This window comes from Cololabis saira, chromosome 3 (genome assembly GCF_033807715.1).
Source record: "Cololabis saira isolate AMF1-May2022 chromosome 3, fColSai1.1, whole genome shotgun sequence".
NCBI lineage: Eukaryota > Metazoa > Chordata > Actinopteri > Beloniformes > Belonidae > Cololabis > Cololabis saira.
Window position 1 is genome coordinate 7,110,797 of NC_084589.1, and position 25,038 is coordinate 7,135,834.

The following is a 25,038-nucleotide window of genomic DNA, read 5'->3' on the forward strand; positions in this document are numbered from 1 at the left end:
ATTCAGATCAGTCAAACGGTGCGCATAGAGCGACATTTTAAAATGTTGGACACTAATCATATATTTTTCATAATAATTTATTTTTCAGTCAGTGTCACCAAACTAAGTATTATATGTCAAAATGATTCATAATTTTTTCTTTCAGAACTTTTCAGATAATGGTAGAAGTCACGTGCTGACATTATACAACATTGTGATATTTTCATCCTCACGTTATTTGTAACTATAGTTACAAATAACGTCAGGATGAAAATATCACAATATCACAGGTATACCTGGTCAATCACTCAACTAGTTTGATTAGGATACTTGGTTTAGCATGCTGCACTGCTGGTCTATATTGAAAGTTTTATGTTATAGAGCTGTTACCCTGCTGGAGTCCTTGTCATAGATAACTTGAGGACAAACTATTGTGGGTGATCTGACACCAAATATCTTTGTTATCACCCCGTTTTTTCTTCGAGGCCACTGGTGAGTCCAAGGTGGACTCAAATATTCAAAGAGCTCATCGAGGGTCTTCTTTACCGCCATTACCACCCTCACTTTCAAACCCTTTTCAATTTCATGGGTCCATCCCCAGCCAGACACGTCAGGGACAAGCTTTTCTTCCTGTGGGTCGTCCGCCCCCACAGCCGAGACGAACCAGAGTGCAGTCGACCTGCTGGCAGAACGATCACAACATCCCGGAGGAGCCGACATCGGCCCCGGAGCATCCCACCGAGGCCGGCTGTTCATCTACTTGGCAAAATTCCCCTTCGGCTCAACCAGTCTACGGCTCGGTACGGCAGCTCATCTGGCGTGATTTGGTGTCTCTCACATCAGTTCTGTTTCATTCCTTCCAGACTGCCAGTGGCAGTAAACAGAGTGGATATGTCTCCTCGCGCTCCGCGCAGGTCGAGATTTAATAACAACAGTGTCACGTGAGTGACGTGTAGGCTACCTGTGCGTCTATAAATACCGCCCGGTAGACTACATCCGGCCTCTTGAATCTTCTCGCTGTTAACCTGACGTACATCGCTGGTTAATCGCTCCGTAGATCCGTGTTTCGGATCTATATTTTCTGCAGGTTCGGGGAGGTAAGCTCAACTCTGGTTGGTGGTGTTTGACAGCCTGCCTGTGACTCTTGGTCGGAGCGCACGTTGTGCCCTCTAAGGCTGTGGCTGTCAAGCCATCTTACCTCTCCCTTTCTCCATCGGGAGGATCCGAGCGCCCGTGTGTCGGGCTGGCTCGCTCCCCAGCCACACAAACGGTCTTGAATTGTTTGTGCTGAGCTGATTCCTCCACATGCTAGATGTCCCAGCCGCGTTCAGTGGTCCGCCCACTGCTCTCGTCTGTTGGTTCCTAGCCTGGCTTGGTGAGTATTTTTTACTTAAGCTTTAAAAAAAAAAAAATATATATATATATATATATATATATAAATTTAAAAAAATATATATTTAAAAAAAAAAAAAAAAAAAAGCTAGTCCAGAGGTTCCGGACGCGTTCTGTGGCGGCCACAGTTCTCGCTTGGATTGCCTGGCTCCACACTGAATTGTTTGGATTAAGAACAGTGGTGTGAGGAGTCTGTTAGATGTTCTGATCGAGTCTCGGTTCTCGCCCAGATTTCCTAACTTGACCCTTTTTATTTTTTGGAGGAAGCGATGATGGCTTGTACATCATGTGGCACTCTACTGTTGGTAGAGGATGGCCATGAATTGTGCCCCCAGTGTCTGGGGGTGGGGCACCTGAGGGAGGCCCTCTCCGACCCCTGCATCAACTGCAGCATTTTGCCGCTCTCGGTGAGAGAGGACCGGCTGCGTCAGGTGGAAGGCCTCCTCTTTAGGAGCGACCTCGCACCCTCTGGGCCCGCTCATGTCAGTGCAGGTTCCCGCAAAAAGCACCGGGACAAGCGCAGAGCGGGGCCCCATGACGAGCGCAGTGGCCCTACGCAGAAGAAGGCGAAGGATGCTCCCTCACGCAGTGAGATGGAGGATTTACGGGCTGAACTGGAGCAGCTTAAGGCCTTAGTGAGGGAGCGGGCTCTGCCCTCCCCACCTCTGGCGGTCCCCTGGGAGTCAGATTGTGGAGACGATGCTATGTCTACCAGGGCTTCAAACTCCATGTTTCAAGGCCGTGACAGTGTGTTTAGCTCTGGCGAGTATCCCTCCCCTGAGCTGCCGTGTCTGGTGGTTGACCCAGCTAGCATACAGGCAGAGGCTGGCTCGGAGACATCCCTCAGGAGCTCTGGGAGCACTGAGCTGGGAGAGGGCCCCTGCCCTTTGCAGGCAACACTACGTGCGGCCCTGGCTAAGGTCGGGCTGGATGATGCGCCCGCTGCCCAACCGGCGAGCAACCCATTCTTTCGCCGGACTCCTGTAGCCCCGCCCTTTGATGTCCCGCCCTCGCCTGCTTTTTTGCAGGAGCTGCGGCGCTGCTGGGCAGATCCAAAGGCGTTTGCCTACCATGGCAAGGATGCGAGGACTTTGGCCTCCATGCGCCAGGCGGAGCAACATGGCCTGGTTCACATGCCTCCCGTGGACCCGTGTATCGCCTCACTGGTCCTTTCACCAGATGAGGCGCTCAAAGATAAGGCCCGCTGTCCTAGGCCTCAGTGCCGGGTAACGGATAGCCTTCTCTCGACGGCTTATGATGCGGCAGGCCGCATGGCTCGCATTGGGAACTCCCTCTCCGTGCTCCTCCTCGCCCAGTCCCAGATGTTGCAGTCGGAGCATGAGGGCGGGGAGTTGGGTGACACTAACGACGCTGCGCTCCAAGCCTTCGGGCTGATGACCAGAGAGCTTGGCCGCCTGATGTCCACCCTGGTGGTGACGCGGCGTCAGGTGTGGCTGGCGCAGGCACCCATGTCTGATGATTGCAGGCAGACGCTACGGAAGCTTCCGGTAGTGCCGGGCCAGTTGTTTGGGCCAGAGGCAGAACAGGCGTTGGAGCGCAGGAAGCAGTCGGGACAGGCATCAGAGGCCTGGGGTCGTCGGAGTGCGAGCATGGGACCCCCAGCTCAGCACTCCAGGAGACGGGGCGCACAAGACCTGCGCCGCTCACATCCCCCGAGCCCCCCTCCGCAGCCCTGGCAGCACAGCCGGGTTGCTGGGGGTGGTGGGCGTCAGCCCAGGGGCGCACACCCTCCACCTCGCCGGTCTCAGCGGGTGCAGGGGCAACACCAGTGTCCCCCCAAACCCCCAAATAATCCTCGAGGCACTCTATGAAGGCCTCGGGCCGGCGGTGGGCAGGTTTTCACATCAGCACCTGGCCTATTGGGCAGCCCATTCTCCGGATGTATGGGTTTTGAGAACACTGTCCCAGGGCTACAGGTTGCAGTTCCGCCGCCGGCCCCCACCACCCTCCGGGGTCAGGGAAACCTCGGTCAGAGACCGCGGGAGGGCCCTGTGTTTGTCACAGGAGATAGCCAAACTCTTGGACAAAAAGGCCATCACAAGAGTTCACCCACATACACAGAGCAGTGGGTTTTACTCAACATACTTCCTCATTCCGAAGAAAGACACTTCTCTTCGGCCTGTGCTGGACCTTCGGGGTCTGAACCAGTACCTGAAGGTCCTCCCATTTCGGATGCTGCGTACACGCGACGTCCTTCAATCTGTCACTCCAGGGGAGTGGTTCACCTCCATAGACCTCAAGGACGCCTACTTTCACGTCCCAATACACCCAGATCACAGACGGTTTCTCAGTTTTGCCTTTCAAGGCCACGCCTACCAGTTCACCGTCCTGCCTTTCGGCCTGTCCCTGGCTCCTCGCATCTTCACCAGATGCATGAGGGCGGCCTTGACATCGCTATGCCTGTCGGGAGTAAAGATTCTCCCATATCTGGACGACTGGCTTATATGCGCCCCCTCGCTCCAGGAGGCGGAGCTGATGACATCCAGGGTCCTCACACATATCGAGGCTCTGGGCATGTCGGTAAATTGGGAGAAGAGCTTGTTGCGTCCTACGCAGCAGACCACCTTCATCGGCCTGTCCCTCGATTCCGTGTCAATGCAGGCACGCCTTACTGCAGAGCGGGCACGGCGGATTCAGGACCTGCTACGGTCCTTCCGCCTCGGGATGAGGTTGCCCGTCCACGCATGGCTCCGACTGCTGGGGATGCTGTCGGCGGCCTCAGCTGTGACACCTCTGGGGCTGCTGCACCTGCGCCCCCTGCAGATGTGGTTCAACAGCCTCCAGATGGACCCTCGCCTTCACAGGTGGGTCAAGGTCAAGGTTACCCACCAGTGCCTTATTCATCTCCACCGGTGGCGGGACAGCACCTTTCTATTGCACGGTGTTCCTCTCGGCTCAGTCCCTTCGAGGCGAGAGGTGGTGACAACAGATGCCTCACCTCAGGGTTGGGGTGCGGTATGGCAGAAGAGGTCAGTCCAGGGGGTTTGGGGCCCTCTGTGGCGGGGACGGCACATCAATGTCCTAGAACTCCGGACTGTCTACTTGGCGCTGAGGCACTTCTTGCCCTTTCTCAGGGGCAAGCATGTCCTCGTCCGGACAGACAACACTTCGACAGTGTTTCATGTCAACCACCAGGGGGGAACCAGGTCGCTGGACTCCCTGAACGAGGCCCGGAGGTTGTGGATGTGGGCTCATCCTCAATTGGCCTCCTTGAGGGCAATGCACCTCCCTGGCAGAGCCAACGTGGTGGCGGATTCCCTCTCACGCCGGCAGCTGCCCCCAGGGGACTGGCGGTTGCACCCCCAGGTGGTGCGAATGATTTGGGATCGATACGGGGAAGCCCGTGTGGATCTGTTCGCCTCGGAGTGTACGACTCATTGTCCACTGTGGTTCTCCTTGGCAGAGACCAGTGCCCCGCTCGGGATGGACGCTCTCGCCAACACTTGGCCGAGAGGCCTCCTTTATGCGTTCCCTCCGATTCCCCTGGTGATGCCCACGCTTCACAGGGTGAGATTATCGGGTCACAGGGTCCTCCTGGTGGCGCCCAAGTGGCCCTCGAGGATTTGGTTCTCCACGCTCCTCAGCCTGTTGGACGGGGAGCCTTGGCAGCTCCCAGTACGGTCGGACCTCCTGTCCCAGCTGGGCGGGGAGGTATGGCATCCCTCTCCGAGCCTCCTTCAACTCTGGGCCTGGCCGTTGAGAGGGAAGGGTCATTCTTGACGCACCTTGAGCCCTCGGTATGTGAGACCTTGCAGAATGCTAGAGCTCCTTCCACAAGAAGGGTGTATTCGCATTGCTGGGCCGCTTTCTCCTCCTGGTGCAGGGACGGGGGTTTTGACCCGATCTCCTGTCCGTTACAAATTGTACTGCGGTACCTGCAGTATCTGTTTGAGGCGGGCCGGGCGGCCTCGACCTTGAAGGTGCACGTAGCGGCTATTTCTGTCCACCATGGCCACATCGATGGTAGACCAGTTGGTGCGCATTACTGGGTGGCACAGTTTCTGCGGGGTGCCAGGAGACTGCGCCCCCCCAGAGTGCAGCGTGCAGCAGCATGGGACCTGCCGCTGGTCCTGCAGGCCTTGGGCGAGGCCCCCTTTGAGCCTATGGCAGGGGGGTCCTTGAGGACGACGTCATGGAAGACCGCCTTTCTGTTGGCTGTTACGTCTGCCAAGCGTGTGAGCGAGCTCCACGCCCTTTCAGTCAGTCCTACGTGCCTTCGGTGGAAGGCAGACAGCTCAGGAGTGACCCTGTGGCCAAATGTCGCTTTCCTGCCAAAGGTGTTACCCCCTGACCATGCCAATCAGGCCATAGAGTTGGCAGCATACCATCCTCCCCCGTTTGAGTCCCGGCTGGAGGAGCGGGCTAATTTGCTGTGCCCAGTCCGGGCGTTGCGGCTCTACCTTCAGGCAACACAGAGCTTTCGACGCTCTGAGCAATTGTTTGTGTGCTACAGGGGGGCGCACAAGGGCCGTGCCCTGTCGAAGCAACGTCTCTCCCACTGGATTGTTGAAGCAATCAGACAGGCTTATGACGTGGCAGGTAGACCTGCCCCTTCAGGCGTTGTCTGTCATTCCACCAGGGGTGTGGCCACTTCCTGGGCGGCAATGAGAGGGGTACCGTTGTCTGAGATCTGTGCAGCGGCATCCTGGACGGTGCCGTGCACCTTCTCCAGGTTCTATCGCCTTAACGTGGCCTCTGGGTCCACGCTGGCTTCGGCCGTTCTGCCTTTGGCTTCTACGGCTGACCACTAGGTGGGTGTTGTTCCTCGTGACAGTGCTGGTATGAGTCATCCACTCTGTTTACTGCCACTGGCAGTCTGGAAGGAATGAAACAGAACGTAAGTTACGGATGTAACTATGGTTCTGTGAATTCCTGGATGACTGCCAGTCACACCGGTCACTCCGAACTTCCTGCGAGAAGATTCTGGGAGGCCGGATGTAGTCTACCGGGCGGTATTTATAGACGCACAGGTAGCCTACACGTCACTCACGTGACACTGTTGTTATTAAATCTCGACCTGCGCGGAGCGCGAGGAGACATATCCACTCTGTTTACTGCCACTGGCAGTCATCCAGGAATTCACAGAACCATAGTTACATCCGTAACTTACGTTAATCATCAACTTTTGTTTAGCAGATTTATTTTAGTCCTTTTTGTATACAGGACTGTCTCAGAAAATTAGAATATTGTGATTGTCTGTAATGCAATTAAAAAAACAAAAATGTCATACATTCTGGATTCATTACAAATTAAGAACACTCAAATATCCTATCTCAAAAAAAATATTTCTTAATCTTAATCTTAAACTGTAAACCATAATCAGCAATATTACAATAATAAAAGGCTTGCAATATTTCAGTTGATTTGTAATGAATCCAGAATGTATGACATTTTTGTTTTTTTAATTGCATTACAGAAAATAAAGAACTTTATCACAATATTCTAATTTTCTGAGACAGTCCTGTATTGTGCATTTATCCGTTTGTTTATTTGAGCTTGTAATACATTTTCCTTGAATTGATCCGTTGTGTTGTTTATTTGATGTACTCAGACCAATCCAGATTAGAACCTACATTCAGATGAGAGATTGATAAATACAATTTATTTTTCCTTTGTAATCAAAGGTGGTGCCCCAACGAGTTTATTAAATCAAGTATGATCGCTACAAGTTATTATCAGTGTCTGCAGTGATGATACTCAGTCGTAGCAATATATACAGTAAATGCTTCATGGCTGAGTTTTGAACGTCATCATTGGTGGCCATCCTACCACAGCTAAACTTTCTGGTGGGATCTGTGGGATCTAGGGGGCCACTAGCGCGGAGGGCGTCTGGTATTCCCACGGCCGAAACGCCTGTTGATCCGCTAGATACCACTGACGAAAGTCCAGAAATTCATATTAGGTACCAATAATTACTATCTCCTCCCGGGCCTCCAGGAGGGATAATAATGAAGGCTATCCTAAACTAGGAATAATACACCTAAAACCGACCTCCAAACCAACAGGGTCATCCTCTCATTTAATTCAGATCTACCTTAAATTCTGAACAACTTGACTTATGCCTTAAAGTATTTTAATTATCTGAATAACTACAGAATCACTAACACGAATACACACAGTTCATCCACAAGGGGGCTCCATACCTCCGATACATTCATCTTATAAAACATTTCAGCCACAAGAGATCTTCGGATCTCATTACATTCATCTTATAAAACATTTCAGCCACAAGAGATCTTCGGATCTCAGTACATTCATCTTATAAAACATTTCAGCCACAAGAGATCTTCGGATCTCATTACATTCATCTTATAAAACATTTCAGCCACAAGAGATCTTCGGATCTCATTACATTCATCTTATAAAACATTTCAGCCACAAGAGATCTTCGGATCTCAGTACATTCATCTTATAAAACATTTCAGCCACAAGAGATCTTCGGATCTCATTACATTCATCTTATAAAACATTTCAGCCACAAGAGATCTTCGGATCTCAGTACATTCATCTTATAAACATTTCAGCCACAAGAGATCTTCGGATCTCATTACATTCATCTTATAAAACATTTCAGCCACAAGAGATCTTCGGATCTCATTACATTCATCTTATAAAACATTTCAGCCACAAGAGATCTTCGGATCTCAGCACATTCACCTTATAAACATTTCAGCCACAAGAGATCTTCGGATCTCATCACATTCATCTTATAAACATTTCAGCCACCTAACCCTAACCCTAACCCTAACCCTAACCCTGGCCCCAACCCCAACCATAAACTTAAACCTAACCCAAACCATAACCCTAACCCTAACCCAAAACCCTAACCCTAACCCTAACCCTAACCCTAACCCTAACCCTGGCCCCAACCCCAACCATAAACTTAAACCTAACCCAAACCATAACCCTAACCCTAACCCAAAACCCTAACCTTAACCCTAACCCAAATCCTAATTTCAACATTAACCTTAAAGCAAAACCCTAAACTTAAACTAAACCCTAACCTTAACCCTAATCTTAAGCTACACAAACAAACTCTAACCCGAACCCCAAATCCTAAAAACCGCTCCAAAAAAACCCCCCCTCACCTCTCCTCTCTGAACTATCAACCCACCAACCAAACCCCCCCCCCCTTCTTCTCCCCTTCCAAAACTCACAACTGTCCTCTCATATTACACCCACTAGCCACAGACGAAGACACCGGATCCTCCACAATCCGACTGCACGCATAAGGGGTACCCAGTGACCTTGATTCACCATACAGCACATCTCACATCAAAACTCTGAAACTATTCAGAGGTCTCGCACCATACGCTACTGACAAAAGTACTTTAGTGCATACGGATCTCAACTGGATGTACGATGTGAGAGTGCAACACTACCTTCTGCGAACTCTGGTAACGCCTACGAGCGTTAGGAGGCAGTAGCGTATTGGTTTCCCGCAGGGAGCCGTTGAACACAAACCCTAACCCAAAACCCTAACCTTAACCCTAACCCAAATCCTAATTTCAACATTAACCTTAAAGCAAAACCCTAAACTTAAACTAAACCCTAACCTTAACCCTAATCTTAAGCTACACAAACAAACTCTAACCCGAACCCCAAATCCTAAAAACCGCTCCAAAAAAACCCCCCCTCACCTCTCCTCTCTGAACTATCAACCCACCAACCAAACCCCCCCCCCCTTCTTCTCCCCTTCCAAAACTCACAACTGTCCTCTCATATTACACCCACTAGCCACAGACGAAGACACCGGATCCTCCACAATCCGACTGCACGCATAAGGGGTACCCAGTGACCTTGATTCACCATACAGCACATCTCACATCAAAACTCTGAAACTATTCAGAGGTCTCGCACCATACGCTACTGACAAAAGTACTTTAGTGCATACGGATCTCAACTGGATGTACGATGTGAGAGTGCAACACTACCTTCTGCGAACTCTGGTAACGCCTACGAGCGTTAGGAGGCAGTAGCGTATTGGTTTCCCGCAGGGAGCCGTTGAACACAAACCCTAACCCAGCCAGTTCCTCTGTCCGACCGAGCTCTCCGGCCCCACAATCGTACTTGCACCCAGACAACAACACAAACATACCTACTACAACATACACTAGCTCTACAGATGAGAGACCTCTCCCTCCTAAACTACTCCTAACTCCTTCTCTTCAACACTTTTTCTCTTCTCTCTCACCCACCCTCTCTACCACCCAAACCACCTCTCCCCCATCTTGGGATAAAAAAATAAAGAAATAAAACAAATAAATATCACCCACCAATCCAAACCTGTTAGAGAACTTGATGAAACCTTACCAACCCTACTCACGAACCTTACAAAATCGTTTTAACGGTGTTTATTTCAAGAAAATATAAAAGTACCTGATAAACCTACTTTTCAATGAAAACTATAACTTAACTGAACTTACTTTGAAAAAATTAATATACCTTAAACCTCATTTTCACTGGAAACTACGACCTAACTGGATTAAAAATTTTTTTTAAATCTCGTTTTTACTCAACCACTTTAAAGTACATTATAACTTAATTTACTGTTAAAAAAACGGAAATTAACTTTAAAAAAACCCATTTTTTGACTTATCAAATTTTAAACTACATTTTATCTGGATTTACTAAAACGAAATTTAACTTCCAAAAATTCGTGTCCACTTATCCACTGTAAACTATATCTTAATTTATTTAGGGCTCAAAATGAAAATGACCTTCTATAACACTGGATTTTACTGAGCCACCTTAAACTATATTTCAGATGAGTTACTGCTAAAAACGGAAATGACCTTATCCAATTCTAAACTACATTTTATCTGGATTTAATGTATTCATTATCCAAGGTAAATGGTATTTTAACCTTAGTTAATGTTAAAGTAACGAACAAGACCTTATAAAACTCGATTTATTAATTCACTTAAAACAAATACCGGAACCAAATTTACTTTAAAAATCTAAAATTAACCAAACCTGAATTTCTAAAATTATTAACCAAAATAAAAAAACCCCAAACAAGGTACAAACCCAGATATTTTTTTCTTTGACAGAGCTTCGCTTTGTTTGGGGCTGAAGCCATCTCCCCTTATTTTCACAATAGTACAGGAATTTACCAGTACAAAGCTGTCAATGACATGCCCAAGAGCAGCCTGAAGGGGCCAGGCCATCTTTACGACTACACCTTTCTCTCATGGTTGCTTAAAAACCTCCGGGTAAAAATCTCAGCCACAATTTGCATACAAACCAAAACAAACCACAAGACCCCGCCCACGGCTCACAGCCCGCCAATCATAGCCACTGTTACTTGTAAAATCTAAATACACCTTAAATCTCCTTTTTACTGAAAGCTAAGACTTAACTTAGTTTATCCTTTATAAAATTTTAATATACCTTAAAATTCGTTGTTACTTATCCATTTTTAAAGGGCATTTTATCTTGAGTTACTGTCTAAAACTGTTATGCATTTATCCAATGTAAACTGTATTTCAACCTCAGTTACTGCTAAAATAACGAAAAAGACCTTAGAAAACTCAATTTATTAATTCACTTAAAACAATACCGGAACCCAATTTACTTCAAAAATCTAAAATTAACCAAACCTCAATTTCTAAAATTATTAACCAAAATAAAAAACCCCCTAACGATGTACAAACCCAGATATTTTTTCTTTGACAGAGCTTCGTTTTATTGGGGCTGAAGCCATCTCCCCTTATTTTCACAAAAGTACAGGAATTAACCGTACAAGCTGTCAAGGACATGCCCAAGACCAGCCTGAAGGGGCCAGCCCATCTTTATGACTACACCTTTCTCTCATGGTTGCTAAAAAACCTCCGGGGAAAATCTCAGCCACAATTTGCATACAAACCACAAGACCCCGCCCACGGCTCACAGCCCGCCAATCACAGCCACTGCAGACACGAATAAAACATAAGTGTTCCACACACCAACTTTAACACACATAATCAAAAGGACAAGTGACATAAATGGGAAATAAAATAAAAATCTAAAGCAAAAGATCTAACCAAAGAGAAACATGTCGAAAAAAGAACTCTAACACACAAAATAAAACTATTAAATAGACAATTATCTGTAATAAGATAAGAACCGGGACCCCGCGGGGATAACGGAGAATAAAACCTCAAATACACCAGAAGATTACAAGACTTGAAGATTTCCTGCTGAAGATCCCAAGAACCTCCAGGGCAGCCACTCCAGAAAAAATCAAAAGCTCTTTTGAGAGCTATGAGCAAATTTTCCTCCTCCGCCAAGCCTCCAGAAGAACGACCAGCCCCATGGACCACGGACCTCCTCCTCCAAGCCTCCAGAAAAACGGCCAGCCACACGGACCACGGACCAGGCCTCCTCCTCCTCCAAGCCTCCAGAAGAACGACCAACCTCATGGACCACGGACCTCCTCCTCCAAGCCTCCAGAAGAACAGCCAACCCCACGAACCAGAGAAACACCGACTTCACAGCCGACACAGACATCTTTCAAGGTAAGTGAACAAAGTAACTCTCACTAGGGAATACCTCAATCTTCTTCCAAAACTAATATTATGGGACTACAAAAAAGGTAACAATTCCTAAAATACCAAAACTTTTTAAACAAAAAATACATGAAAATAGAAAACAAAACGATGAATATAAAAATAACCGACGGTGACAGTGTTTACAATAAATGTTCATAAATATTTCACTGTACCCTGAGTAAATATAAGATCCTTCGAAAAACCAAAAAATATTAATTGGGCACTGGACGACCTTGGACTCGATCAACCCAAGGGGGCCACTAGCGCGGAGGGCGTCTGGTATTCCCACGGCCGAAACGCCTGTTGATCCGCTAGATACCACTGACGAAAGTCCAGAAATTCATATTAGGTACCAATAATTACTATCTCCTCCCGGGCCTCCAGGAGGGATAATAATGAAGGCTATCCTAAACTAGGAATAATACACCTAAAACCGACCTCCAAACCAACAGGGTCATCCTCTCATTTAATTCAGATCTACCTTAAATTCTGAACAACTTGACTTATGCCTTAAAGTATTTTAATTATCTGAATAACTACAGAATCACTAACACGAATACACACAGTTCATCCACAAGGGGGCTCCATACCTCCGATACATTCATCTTATAAAACATTTCAGCCACAAGAGATCTTCGGATCTCATTACATTCATCTTATAAAACATTTCAGCCACAAGAGATCTTCGGATCTCAGTACATTCATCTTATAAAACATTTCAGCCACAAGAGATCTTCGGATCTCATTACATTCATCTTATAAAACATTTCAGCCACAAGAGATCTTCGGATCTCATTACATTCATCTTATAAAACATTTCAGCCACAAGAGATCTTCGGATCTCAGTACATTCATCTTATAAAACATTTCAGCCACAAGAGATCTTCGGATCTCATTACATTCATCTTATAAAACATTTCAGCCACAAGAGATCTTCGGATCTCAGTACATTCATCTTATAAACATTTCAGCCACAAGAGATCTTCGGATCTCATTACATTCATCTTATAAAACATTTCAGCCACAAGAGATCTTCGGATCTCATTACATTCATCTTATAAAACATTTCAGCCACAAGAGATCTTCGGATCTCAGCACATTCACCTTATAAACATTTCAGCCACAAGAGATCTTCGGATCTCATCACATTCATCTTATAAACATTTCAGCCACCTAACCCTAACCCTAACCCTAACCCTGGCCCCAACCCCAACCATAAACTTAAACCTAACCCAAACCATAACCCTAACCCTAACCCAAAACCCTAACCCTAACCCTAACCCTAACCCTAACCCTGGCCCCAACCCCAACCATAAACTTAAACCTAACCCAAACCATAACCCTAACCCTAACCCAAAACCCTAACCTTAACCCTAACCCAAATCCTAATTTCAACATTAACCTTAAAGCAAAACCCTAAACTTAAACTAAACCCTAACCTTAACCCTAATCTTAAGCTACACAAACAAACTCTAACCCGAACCCCAAATCCTAAAAACCGCTCCAAAAAAACCCCCCCTCACCTCTCCTCTCTGAACTATCAACCCACCAACCAAACCCCCCCCCCCTTCTTCTCCCCTTCCAAAACTCACAACTGTCCTCTCATATTACACCCATAATAGTGGTTTTTGGTTTTTCGCAGGGGGTTATGTTCCAAAAAGAACCCGTGATAAGTGAAATTCTTTTTACAATTATAGAGGGCTTCAGATTGCAGAGATCATCCCCGCCTCGCACGTATTCCTGCTCTTCTGATGCTGCTGCATCCCGCAGGTGGGTTTTTTCAAGAGAAGAAAATAGTTATGGGTCGTTGTCTTCGCTCTTTTTTCTTCTGGGCAAAAAGATTCTTTAATATAAACCGACACCATTGATTGTATTTGAGACTGTAATGAACGATTCATCAAAGGATCCCGTTGATCAGCTGCTGCTTCCCTGTCATCACATAGATGCGCTCGGGCGCGGCGCAGGAGGATCGGTGTCACGGCTGCCTGGACAGCCCGGTCCGACAGCACGTCCAGGGGATTGAAGTGCTGACGCACGAATGCGTTCATATAAACAGTTCTGCTTCGCGCACGGCGACGCGGTTGATTTGCAGCGAGAACATGCTGTATAGCAGCCAAATCATCAAATAAATGATATTCATGATGATCGTTTTATTTGTGCGTAATGCATAAAGTATATACAGGAACACACTTGTTATTCCTTATTTTTCTTTTTTTTCCCCCCTTTGCTGTCACCGATAAATGCTAAACAATATAAATCTAAAGTATAAAATAGATCAAAACTTGTGCGGGGTGCATTGTTTTAATATCTCATTGCTTGGTGTAATATTGTTTTGCCTGACGCGGCTGGATTTGTGAGTCTTTGTTCACTAAGATGGTTGTAAAGACTGGGTCAGCAGCATCTTTCATTTCCTTCTTAATGAAAGAGATACTTAAGCTAAGAGCGACTCTGGGAAACGCGATTTTCTTTCACAGGCTCCTTAAGAAGGTTTGAAAGAAGTCTTTCGCTGTTAAGAACTACTTAACTGATCTGGGAAACCCGGCCATTGTTGGTAGAAACACACAGGAGCCAGTAAATCATGGGACTTATTCTGTGGTGAACCAAACAATGGTGACCCCAAATAAATTAATACACCTAAAAAAATCTCTGTTTATTTACTCAATAATTTAGTTGGAATTCATTAACAACCTTCAATATAAATTGTCACCTTCATTTTTTAAATTCAGCCAGGTTATTTATTACTCTTCGTCCTCCTGCCTGACCCTCCTCCTTCTATCTGTCCCTCCTCCTCCTCCTCCTCCTCCTCCTCCTCCTCCTCCTCCTCCTCCTCCTCCTCCTATATATACTTTCTCTTCCTCCTCCACGGTTGCAGCTCTGACTCATTCCAGGATCAGTTCCGTTGCGTCTCAGTGGGTTTTGTTCAGACTGCAGAATCTTCATATTCAACTCTTTGGACTGTTTGAAGAAACTGTAAGTTTGAACTTTGTCTGCAGGAACCTTCTTGTTTGTTTCTGCTCTGCCATGGTTGGAGAAAATATTCATTGCTGACTTAGATCTTTGATTGTGTCTGAAGACAATTCTCTCCAGTCAATCATCACACCTCATCTCACATGTACTACTTGTTTGCACTGGATTCGGCATGTTGTTACTTTTACAGTGACAAGATTTTCAAGTTTCTGCAGTAAAAACTATATTCACAGATTCACCTCATTGTTGTTTCACACTTGTTCCAGCTACTTAGATCATGTTAGTCCTGGTGGACTGGCTTGGTGGAGAACAGGCTGACTACTTTGGGGCCCTTTCCAACATTTGAAGGATACAAAAGAAACAAAAAGTAAAAAATAGAGCCAAGTGTGACAAGTTAAAAGTGTTATATTCTCATCTGCTACAACTTAAAAACAGTGTGTGACAAGTAAAACGTATAATACAAATGATTTGTTAACATTTTAAAATGTTTAAAATGACAATCAGTTCATGGTCTGTAATATCATAAAAATGCTTAAAAGGATTTAAAAAAAACTCATAGAAATGCTGATATGATTAAAAAGATCAGTCACAAGAAAGAGGTCATAAGGTGTTAAAATGATTTAAAAACAGTAAAAACATGTTAAAAAGCTAAAAAGTAAGTTTTTTATTTTATTTCCGTGTTTATCTGTGATGCTAAATTAGTCTTAATCTGAACGGTTCTGGGATCAACTGTTTGTGTTTCACATTCCTCGGAGAGGAGGGAACTTCCTCACTTGAGTTACAGTATTATAGGAAATACTGCATCACTCTTGTGATTATCTGACAGCGTGAAATACTGCTGTCAGAATGCGTTCCCCCTCTGTTTATCATGAAGGGAGGCTCACACATCTTTCAAATTCATACTGCTGACTTCTTTCACCACCACAGATAAGTCCTGTGATTTACAGGCTGATATCATCATATTTGACCATTTTAAACACTTTTTGGCACGACCGTTCGGGCCATTTCGGACGGGGGCGGGACCAGGGGGAAACACATCTCGACGGGGGAACTGATCTCGATACAACACCTGGTCCTGACGCTCTGACAGATAAACAAAACGAACAACAATGACGGACCCGGTGAACTTGTTTACAATCACTTCTTTCTTCACTGAGGTACCAGATAGGGTTGCCACCCGTCCCGTAAAATACGGAATTGTCCTTTATTTGAGAAAAAAATGTTGCGTCCAGTATTGAACTAATACGGGACACGATTTGTACCGTATTTTCATTACGTTTCATTAAGGGTAGCCTCCAGGCATCACAGAAAAAGAGAGTTTACGAGGTTGAGGTGAGTTATAAATTAGCCGTAAGCTATCTAGTTAGTTGACATCTAAAGATGATAACGTTATGCTAAAAAACGGATAGGACTGCTACAACTTTTGATGTAAACGAAGATGAAAAACTTAATATGTCAGTAACGTTATAGGTCCCTATATCAGCTATGTTTTGGAGTGTTAGTGAAGTTAAGCAAGTTGAAATATAATGATGTGCCAGCCCCCGGCTAGCAACAGAAGTATTGTTAGGCTAAGATGTGTTAGGGTGAGAGAGTTGAAATGTTTTCAATGTAACGTCAGGTTCATGTTGAGGGACAGGCAGTAAAATACAGCAGTCAGTACCCAATCGGCCGAGACAAGTGCCACCATATGGCAGCTCTGCTGATCTGGACAGAAAAAAATGTGTCCCGCACCGATGTCGAGTGTGTGTGGAAGAGGGCGAAGATGCCGAAGACGGAAATCACAGCTAAGCGAGTGTCTGTGATGGCACCATCCACAACACAAGGTTAGTAATTAATTTGCAAATGAGGCTGTCTGATGTTGTTGCTTGTTTTGAATTATTTACTTAACGTTATGTGGTTTAAAGCTATTATATTATGTGAAGATGAATCCCATTCATCAAACGGTGGTAATATACACTCATAACACGTCATAATATTATTTCAGCTGGAATAAAAAGATCTGTCACCAAGGAGGACAAGGACTGGACAAGGACAAGGACTGGAGGACAAGGTCAGTTTGTTAGAGCAGCTCCTGCACTGAAATGTTTATTACACATAGGGCCAAATCCACAAAAGGATTGCGCGGCTTTTGCGGCCGCTAAACCGGTGCAAATGAGACAAAAAGAGAGCGTCTAATTCACAAAGCACCCGCAAAAGGCGAATTGCATCACAAACTGCGCTGCCAAGCAAATAGTGTCATGGTGCGCCGGTGCCATTTGCATGCATGTAAATTAGGTAATATTCATACATTCGGCGTAAAATTGCCCCCTTTCTATGCAAATAAGCCTCATTGCAAAAACCGTCTTATTCACAAAGGCCAGGGCTATTTGCCACACGCAAAAATAGTGGAGCAAATACCGTGTTTCAGAAGCGTGTATTAACTGCGCGCAAACTCACTCCTCACTCCCCATCTCTCTGTTTCTCTCTCTCTTCAATGTCATTCAAGCCTGTGTGATACTGAATGATATTAAGGGTGAAATCTATAGTCAGACATGACTGTACACAGTCAGATCAAGTGAGGTTGTGGACTTATCTCGGATTTAAAAATAAAAATAACAGGAGCTCAGGATTCATCCATACAGTAAAGGGGCTGCTTTATTACAAACAATTCCACCATATAAACATATAAATCTAGAATGTGTGTGTTTAACAGCTTAATAATGTCATCACATATCACAACATATATCAGACTTATAATAAAATAGCGCTGATCGTGTCCCTGTGAAGCTCAGCGTCAGTCAGGACTCTCAGCTGCTGCTGCAGATGCAGCCGCGGTGAGTGGGCTGCCACCCGTCCCTTGAAATACGGAATTGTTACGTAATTCGGAATTAGAATTCATATAAAACAGTTATTTCCGTATCTCACAATCGTCCCATGCACATCTGTCACATACGCACACACTAGTTAAGCCTAATTATGCCTAAATAATGGTCCGCGTTAAATCGACGCAGAGCCTACGCCGTAGGGTTACGCCGTAGGGTTACGCCGTAAGGTTACGCCGTAGGGTACGCGGCGACGCGCACTGTACGGTGCGCCAGCCGCGTAACCTACGCCGTATGCTCTGCGTCGATTTAACGCGGAACCATAAATCATCCTTGAGCAGCACGGAGGGAGGAGGGAGGAGGGGGAGCGGGCTCCCGTCCCATCTTCGCACAGTGTCTTGATGATTTGTAATACAGGCTGAGCCTACCGTTAGTTCTTAAACTGTAAAAAAGCTTGGGGGGGGGACAAAAGCATGAGTTTGAAAAGTGGGGGGGCATGTCCCCCCTGTTCCCAGTGGAAATTGCGCCCTTGCGCCTCACAGCGTTTTATTTTCATTCGCTTTATTTTTTATTTCTGCAGTTTTCATTATGGACCAATCTGTGTGCTGAAATACGGAGAACACTGGAAACAGCTCCGCTCACTTACTGAGACAAGGGCAAATTGCACTCAGCCGCAAAACTTTATGGGCGTGTTTGCCCCGGCATATCATTAGGGCAAAATCTTTTGTGAATAGGACCTTAAAGCGGGGCAAATTGCGGGCGCAAATGCAGCGCAATTCACAGCGCTATTTGCAGGCGCAATCTGTTCTTTGTGGATTTACCCCATAATGTGTTATTTCAGTTTAAATTCAAATAATCGGTATGAAGCTTTAGACACGTAGGATCAATGAATAATGATCTCTATCACTCATGACGTAATTGATCGCACTGATGGAACATAATTATTATAATATTGTAGATTATATGTTAATATTTCTGAGTGAGCAGGATCGTGGTGCAGCTGCAGAATGTAGACCTACGTTAGTTTAAAATAGTTCAGGATTAGGTTCAGAGTTTGTTAAGCCTGCTTTCTGAAACAGGGCCCAGCCCTGCTCATGGATGTTTGAGGTGTCCCCCACTCTAACAGACCTTATCCTAATTATTAACCTGTTATCAAGCCCTTGGCAAGCTTCAGCTGCTTGATAACAAGTTAATGATTAGAATCAGGTGTGTTAGAGTGGGGCGATACCTCAAACATGTAGGGCAGTAGCTCTCCAGGAGCAGGGTTGTTGACCACTGTAATAAATGTTTTTTTTTTGTTTTTTTTTAAGGCATGTGACTGGGGAATCCACCATGAGGCAAGGGCTAAGCAACAATTCACGGATTGCACAGGTGTTGTCATCCAGGAGAGGGGATTGTTCTTGTCTCACAGCGGCCTACTCGGTGGTTCTCCAGAAGGGACAGTATCTGATGACTGCATCATTGAGGTGAAATGTCCGTGGTCAGCCAGAGCCAAGACCATCCTACAAGCAGCAGAGAGTAGGGACTTCTTCTTGGAGTTGGATGAAGAAACTGGTACCCTGGCACTAAAACAACTCCATAACTACTGGCATCAGATCCAGGGCAACCTACAACTGACTGGAGCTAACAGTTGTCACCTCATTGTATGGACTCCTCTTGACCTTGTCATCCTGCCAGTGCTCAAAGATCCGACATGGGCTCTTAACATTGACATTCTGGAAACATTTTATAAAGAGTGTTTCCTTCCAAACATTGTGTCACAGTTGTAAATTAAAAACAAAAAGGAGGAGAGGCCAGCAACACTTGGGGCCAAATCCACAAAAGGATTGCGCGGCTTTTGCGGCCGCTAAACCGGTGCAAATGAGACAAAAAGAGAGCGTCTAATTCACAAAGCACCCGCAAAAGGCGAATTGCTCCACAAACTGCGCTGCCAAGCAAATAGTGGCAGTCTGCGCCAGTGCCATTTGCATGCATGCAAATTAGGTAATATTCATACATTCGGCGCAAAATTGCCCCCTTTCTATGCAAATAAGCCTCATTGCAAAAAGCGCCTAATTCAGAAAGGCCAGCGCTATTTGCCACACGCAAAAATAGTGGAGCAAATACCGCCTTTCAGAAGCGTGTATTAAACTGCGCGCAAACTCAGCTCATAAAAGTAACAGGACGGAGTTCAAGATTCATCCATACATAAGGGGCTGCTTTATTACAAACAATTCCACCATATAAACATATACATCTAGAATGTGTGTGTTTAACAGCTGACCTGTAGGTGTGTGTAGCAAAACAAAGAACATGAATTACCATCAGATCCTGATCTGATCCCGATCCGGTGTTACAGTAATGAAGTTACTGCTGTGCCTTGTGCGTAAATGCGCACAGCCTCTTAACATTTGACATTTCATTAGCTTATGTCATACAGACACTGAGGTCTGTTGATGTGTGTGTGGAGATGATGGCTATGTTCTACCACACGATGGTGGCCAGTGCACTCTTTTTTGCTGCTGTGTGTTGGGGGGGCAGCCTTGCAATCAAAAACACCAGGCGACTGAACAAACTGGTCAAAAAAGCGGGCTCAGTGTTGGGCAGGAGTCTGGACCCGCTAAGATCTGTGGTGGAGAGGGGCACACTGGAGAAGCAGGAGCAGCTGCAGCGGCCGGATCCGCAGCCTCCGCTCACTGCGCTGCAGAACGAGCGGTTCAGGAGATCCTTGCGTCCCCGCAGCAATAAGACTGTTTAAGTCGTCCTGAACTCAGTTTCACACACTCACCTCTGCCACAACTGGACTATATTTTAGTTTGCACTTTACATCTATCTATCTATCTATCTATCTATCTATCTATCTATCTATCTATCTATCTATCTATCTATCTATCTATCTATCTATCTATCTATCTATCTATCTATCTATCTATCTATCTATCTATCTATCTATCTATCTATCTATCTATCTGCATGCGAAATACTAGTACAAATACGTGAAAGTTGAGGCTGTTGTGCTCTCTGCAGTTTTCATTATGGACCAATCTGTGCAAATTGCACTCAGCCGCAAAACTTTATGGGCGTGTTTGCTCCGGTATATCATTAGAGCAAAATCTTTTGTGAATAGGACCTTAAAGGGGACCTATTATGAAAAACACGTTTTTTCTTGTTTTAACATATATAAAGTGGTCTCCCCTCACCCTTCCAGCACAGGGGAGACAAAATACCATGAATTTCTGCAAGCTCTCTGACCCCCGCCAGACAGAGTCCCCCAGTGTCACCTGACCTTTTTTTGAGCCATTCTGAATCTGCGCCTATGGTGACGTCACCATAGGCGCTCATTTCCATAGGTTCAGCCTCCGCTGCTGAAACCACGCCCACAACCAGCTCTCTCCGCTGCTGGAGCGGTGCTTCCTTCAGCCAGTTGGACGCGGCGCAGCGGATCCGGGTTAAATCATCCAGGTTCCCGGGTGGTTTGGGAGCTGGGTCCTCGTGGGTCTGTCCCAGGTCGGACCAGCTTCATCCTCCGAGATTTTCAGTGAAATCTGTTGGTTTGATCCCCGATAACGGGCGATGCGCCGCGGATGCGCTCCGGAGCGATCTGTGCGCCCCCCGTGGGGTTGCAGCGCCCGTCGCGCAGCATCCGCCAGGCAGATCCGGCTGAAATTCCGCTGGTCGGTCCCCGGGAGTCCCTGCTACCAGTCCAGGCCGGTTCCTGCGGTCCCGGCCGGTCGGAACCGGTCAGATTCCCCCGTTAAAGCCGCGGTGATGTGCGATGCGCCCCAGAGCCACGCCGGGCGCCCGGCGTGGCTCCGGCGTCCAGCGTTCAGCATCCGCCGGGTAGATCCGGCAGTGCATAAATGTTATTTATATACAACTCATATTTTATTTTTTTAACAATAAAGTTTCCATTTGTGAAAATTCAGTGTTGTGATAATTTACAGGCTCGGGCTGCTCTGGCGGAGCGAGGTTTATTCTCCTCCCCTGCTACACGTCATTCAGGGAGCCAATCAGCACAGAGCCTCATTATCATACCCCCCCCTTCCCTTAGAATGGAGCACAGAAAAAGAGGTTAGAAGCGGTAAAACTAGTGACAGGGCCCACAGGCTGGATTTATGATTTATGTAGAAAAAACAAGCTTTAGATTGTTTTTAAGACATTCAAGGCCTGTTTAAAATATACATTAAATGCCATAATAGGTCACCTTTAAAGCGGGGCAAATTGCGGGCGCTAATGCAGCGCAATTCACAGCGCTATTTGCGGGCGCAATCTATTCTTTGTGGATTTACCCCAAAGTGTTGCTGGCCTCTCCTCCTTTTGTTCTAAGTACATGTTTTACTTAAGTACAGTTCTGAGGTACTTGTATTTTACTTGAGTATTTCCGCTTTGTCCTACTTTTTACTTCCACTCCACTACATTTCTGGTAAATATTTTAAACATTTTTTCTGGTAAATATTGTACCTTCTACTCCACTACATTTATTTAACATCTTTACTTTTCAGATGAAGATTTGACGATGTTAATGTCTGCACTTGAACATACCCTACATTCATGATCTGTAAATACTAATGTCCTTATCAGTTTACGCTGTTATAATAAATTAAGTTTTTGGCAGTAACACAATGTCTGAAACACTTAATACAACATGTCTATAAAGAACAGTAACATTTTTTTTTTTACCTGGTATTACTTTTTTAATTCAAGTTTTCCTCAAATCAAATCACTCATGAAAATCAGTTTACAAGAATATACATTTATCACAATGGGTCTTATTTCATGTCAAACTATTCAAATCATGCCGTTATATACATGTAACAAATCCCTATCATACAGTCTATCTACATTTTTGATTGAAATTTTCTGCAAACAAACAGTTGAAAGAACAAGAAGAATTTTTTTTCACTTTACAAGAATATACATTTTTCTCAATGGGTCTTATTTCATGTCAAACTATTCAAATCATGCCCTTATATACATGTAACAAATCTTTATGGCCACTGGGAAACAGTCCTCCACATTTAACACACTGACAATCATTCATTCAATTTCACGCAGAATGGGTGTTTGCACATTTTTTAGAAACACACATACTTTCAGTATTTTGTTGATGTTTTTCCTGAACTGGTGTGGGATGTGGTGCAAAATGCTGTACAATTTCAGCCTTTGAATAGAACGCTCCACATGTATCCTTGCATGGGAGATTAACCTGTTATTGTTCACTTCCTCCTGTGTGAACTGTCCATTGACGAGGAAAGACGGAATGTTCAGCAGAACTCCTTCTGGCAAAATGTCCCGTATGGTGAAGCCCTTGTCCGCCATGACCATATCACCTGGCTTAAGATGCTGGAGCAGTCAGCTGTCATCCGGGAAATGCCAACTGCACAACCTAGAGTTGCAGTTTGGAGTGAAGTTTTCACGCCTTTAAAAAAAAAAAGAGAGATAAATTGATCATCATTAACGTTACTTTAGTTCTGTATTAGTCATGCACAGCAATTACAGTGAAACAGTCATTGGCAATGGAAATCTTAAATCTCAGGCTGCCTCTAATAATGCTCAAATGTATAGAAAAGAAGATGCAAGAAAAAGAAAAAGTAAAAATAAGGATCTCAGATATAAAATGGTGTAGAAGTTAAATTTAATTGTAATTTATTTATTTAAAGTGCACAATTAATCTTGTACAAGAGCATATGCATTGTGCCAGGTTGCTATTTTCCACCTGTATTCCCTGGGCAGGTAGTAATAAAATAGAATACAGGAGTAATATAAAACTGTTGTAACACATGTACAGTAATAATAAACTGCAATGTAGATAGGTTGTGCAGTCTCAGAAACGGAGGAAATTAATGTGTTTAACCACGGAGAGCATAACAGTTTCACAACCGTCATTCCATGAGAATGGCACAAATTGGACTTTGACATTTCCACATTTTTTAGCAAAATGTAATACTTTTATGAACACCTCACAACATTAAGGACATATTTAACTACCAGAATATATATTTTTCCCATCTCAGGCATCAAATTCCTATTAATATTGGACATCATTTCATGATGTGGTCACCGTTGTTCTTCAACCCCGTTATGGACACAATGGAAGCTCTCTGAATATCATTATAAAATGTATTTGAAATGAAGTCAACATTTTCATATTCATCAGATGTCCCTCAAACTAATTCAATATTTGCAAATACAAAAATTATATAAATTCTTACATTTTTGCTATACAAAAGCTTGAAATGGCCCTTCTTGTAACAGCATCCTTATCATTTTTCATAACAAATGTGATTTAACTAAAGAATTTTAACCAAAATCAATAATCTTATGATAGCTCTAAACATATGAGACAGAAGTCAACAAACATATTTTTTTTTTTCATAAACTTAAAAAAAAAAGTATATAAATGTTGGTGTGACGGGGTTGAGAGTAGGGTAATGGGGTTGAAGATGGTAACGTGGTTGAAGGGACAAATACAGCTTAACATGTAAATAGTTGTTTTTTAACTCTCAAATTCACCGTATGATTTTGTATAAACATTCTATTTCATTATGTAACCATAAGAAGGACAATGGATATAAATTGCAGTTGAACTGAGTTTTATTAACCCAAATGAAACAATGACAACTACAACAATACATTAAAACATTGTAAACTGACTGTATAGCTCATCAAAAGAAAACACAACGTGTGTGTGTGTGTGTGTGTGTGTGAGTGAGTGAGTGAGTGAGTGAGTGAGTGAGTGAGTGAGTGAGTGAGTGAGTGAGTGAGTGAGTGAGTGAGTGAGTGAGTGAGTGAGTGAGTGAGTGAGTGAGTGAGTGAGTGAGTGAGTGAGTGCCTCTTGTTTTGTGACATTCATCTTATAAGTCGGTTCTACACTTAAGTTTCTCAGCGCTTCTTTCCTCTCCTTGCTTCTTTTATAAGCTGCTCTCCACTTTTTGCGTTTCTGCCGCTGTTCTCTGACGTTCACTCTGCAGGTATTTCTCCCTTCTTTCAGGATCGGTGTTAATGCGTGCCCGATACTTCCTCTGCCTTTCTGCGGGTGTTGTTGGGGCCATCTCATCTGTCTTTAAAATAATCATTATTACATTCAAAATGCATGTGGTATAAGAATATTAATCAAATATAATAATTATTCATTTAAATAATTGGATAACCAAGCAACCAAAGTGTTAAAATCACAACCCCATTACAATCTCACAACCCTATAACATTAAAACGTAACGGGGTTGAGTGTGACGGGGTTGTGATTTTTGCTCAAAATGGCTGCTGCTCCATATAATGAATACCATAGAGAGAGCACATGGCATGCATCAGATGAAGAAATAGTATATATTCTTGGAATAAGAAAAACCTTTTTAATGAGTAATAGT

The 25,038-nt window shown here is 44.7% G+C and overlaps 2 protein-coding genes across 3 annotated transcripts in view; both read left to right on the forward strand.

The window, feature by feature from the left end:
• The first annotated feature begins 1,643 nt into the window (after positions 1-1,643).
• Positions 1,644-5,884, forward strand: LOC133424257 (uncharacterized). Its single transcript, XM_061714753.1, has 2 exons — positions 1,644-2,819; positions 2,908-5,884. The coding sequence occupies exons 1-2, from the start codon at positions 1,644-1,646 to the stop codon at positions 5,110-5,112; spliced, it is 3,381 nt and encodes a 1,126-aa protein (XP_061570737.1). The 3' UTR covers positions 5,113-5,884.
• Positions 5,885-14,796: 8,912 nt separating this feature from the next.
• Positions 14,797-25,038, forward strand: part of LOC133424974 (NACHT, LRR and PYD domains-containing protein 3-like) — a 35,594-nt gene continuing 25,352 nt past the window's right edge. For both annotated transcript variants that reach the window (XM_061715599.1, XM_061715607.1), the window contains exon 1: positions 14,797-14,894. The gene's annotated coding sequence lies outside the window, so the exon portion shown is untranslated. The remainder of the gene's footprint in view (positions 14,895-25,038) is intronic.

Coding starts and splice junctions, on each gene's coding strand:
- LOC133424257 (XM_061714753.1), top strand. CDS start 1,644: ATGGCTTGTACATCATGTGGCACTCTACTGTTGGTAGAGGATGGCCAT. Junction 2,820..2,907: donor TGGTGGTGACGCGGCGTCAG/GTGTGGCTGGCG, acceptor TGTTTGGGCCAG/AGGCAGAACAGGCGTTGGAG.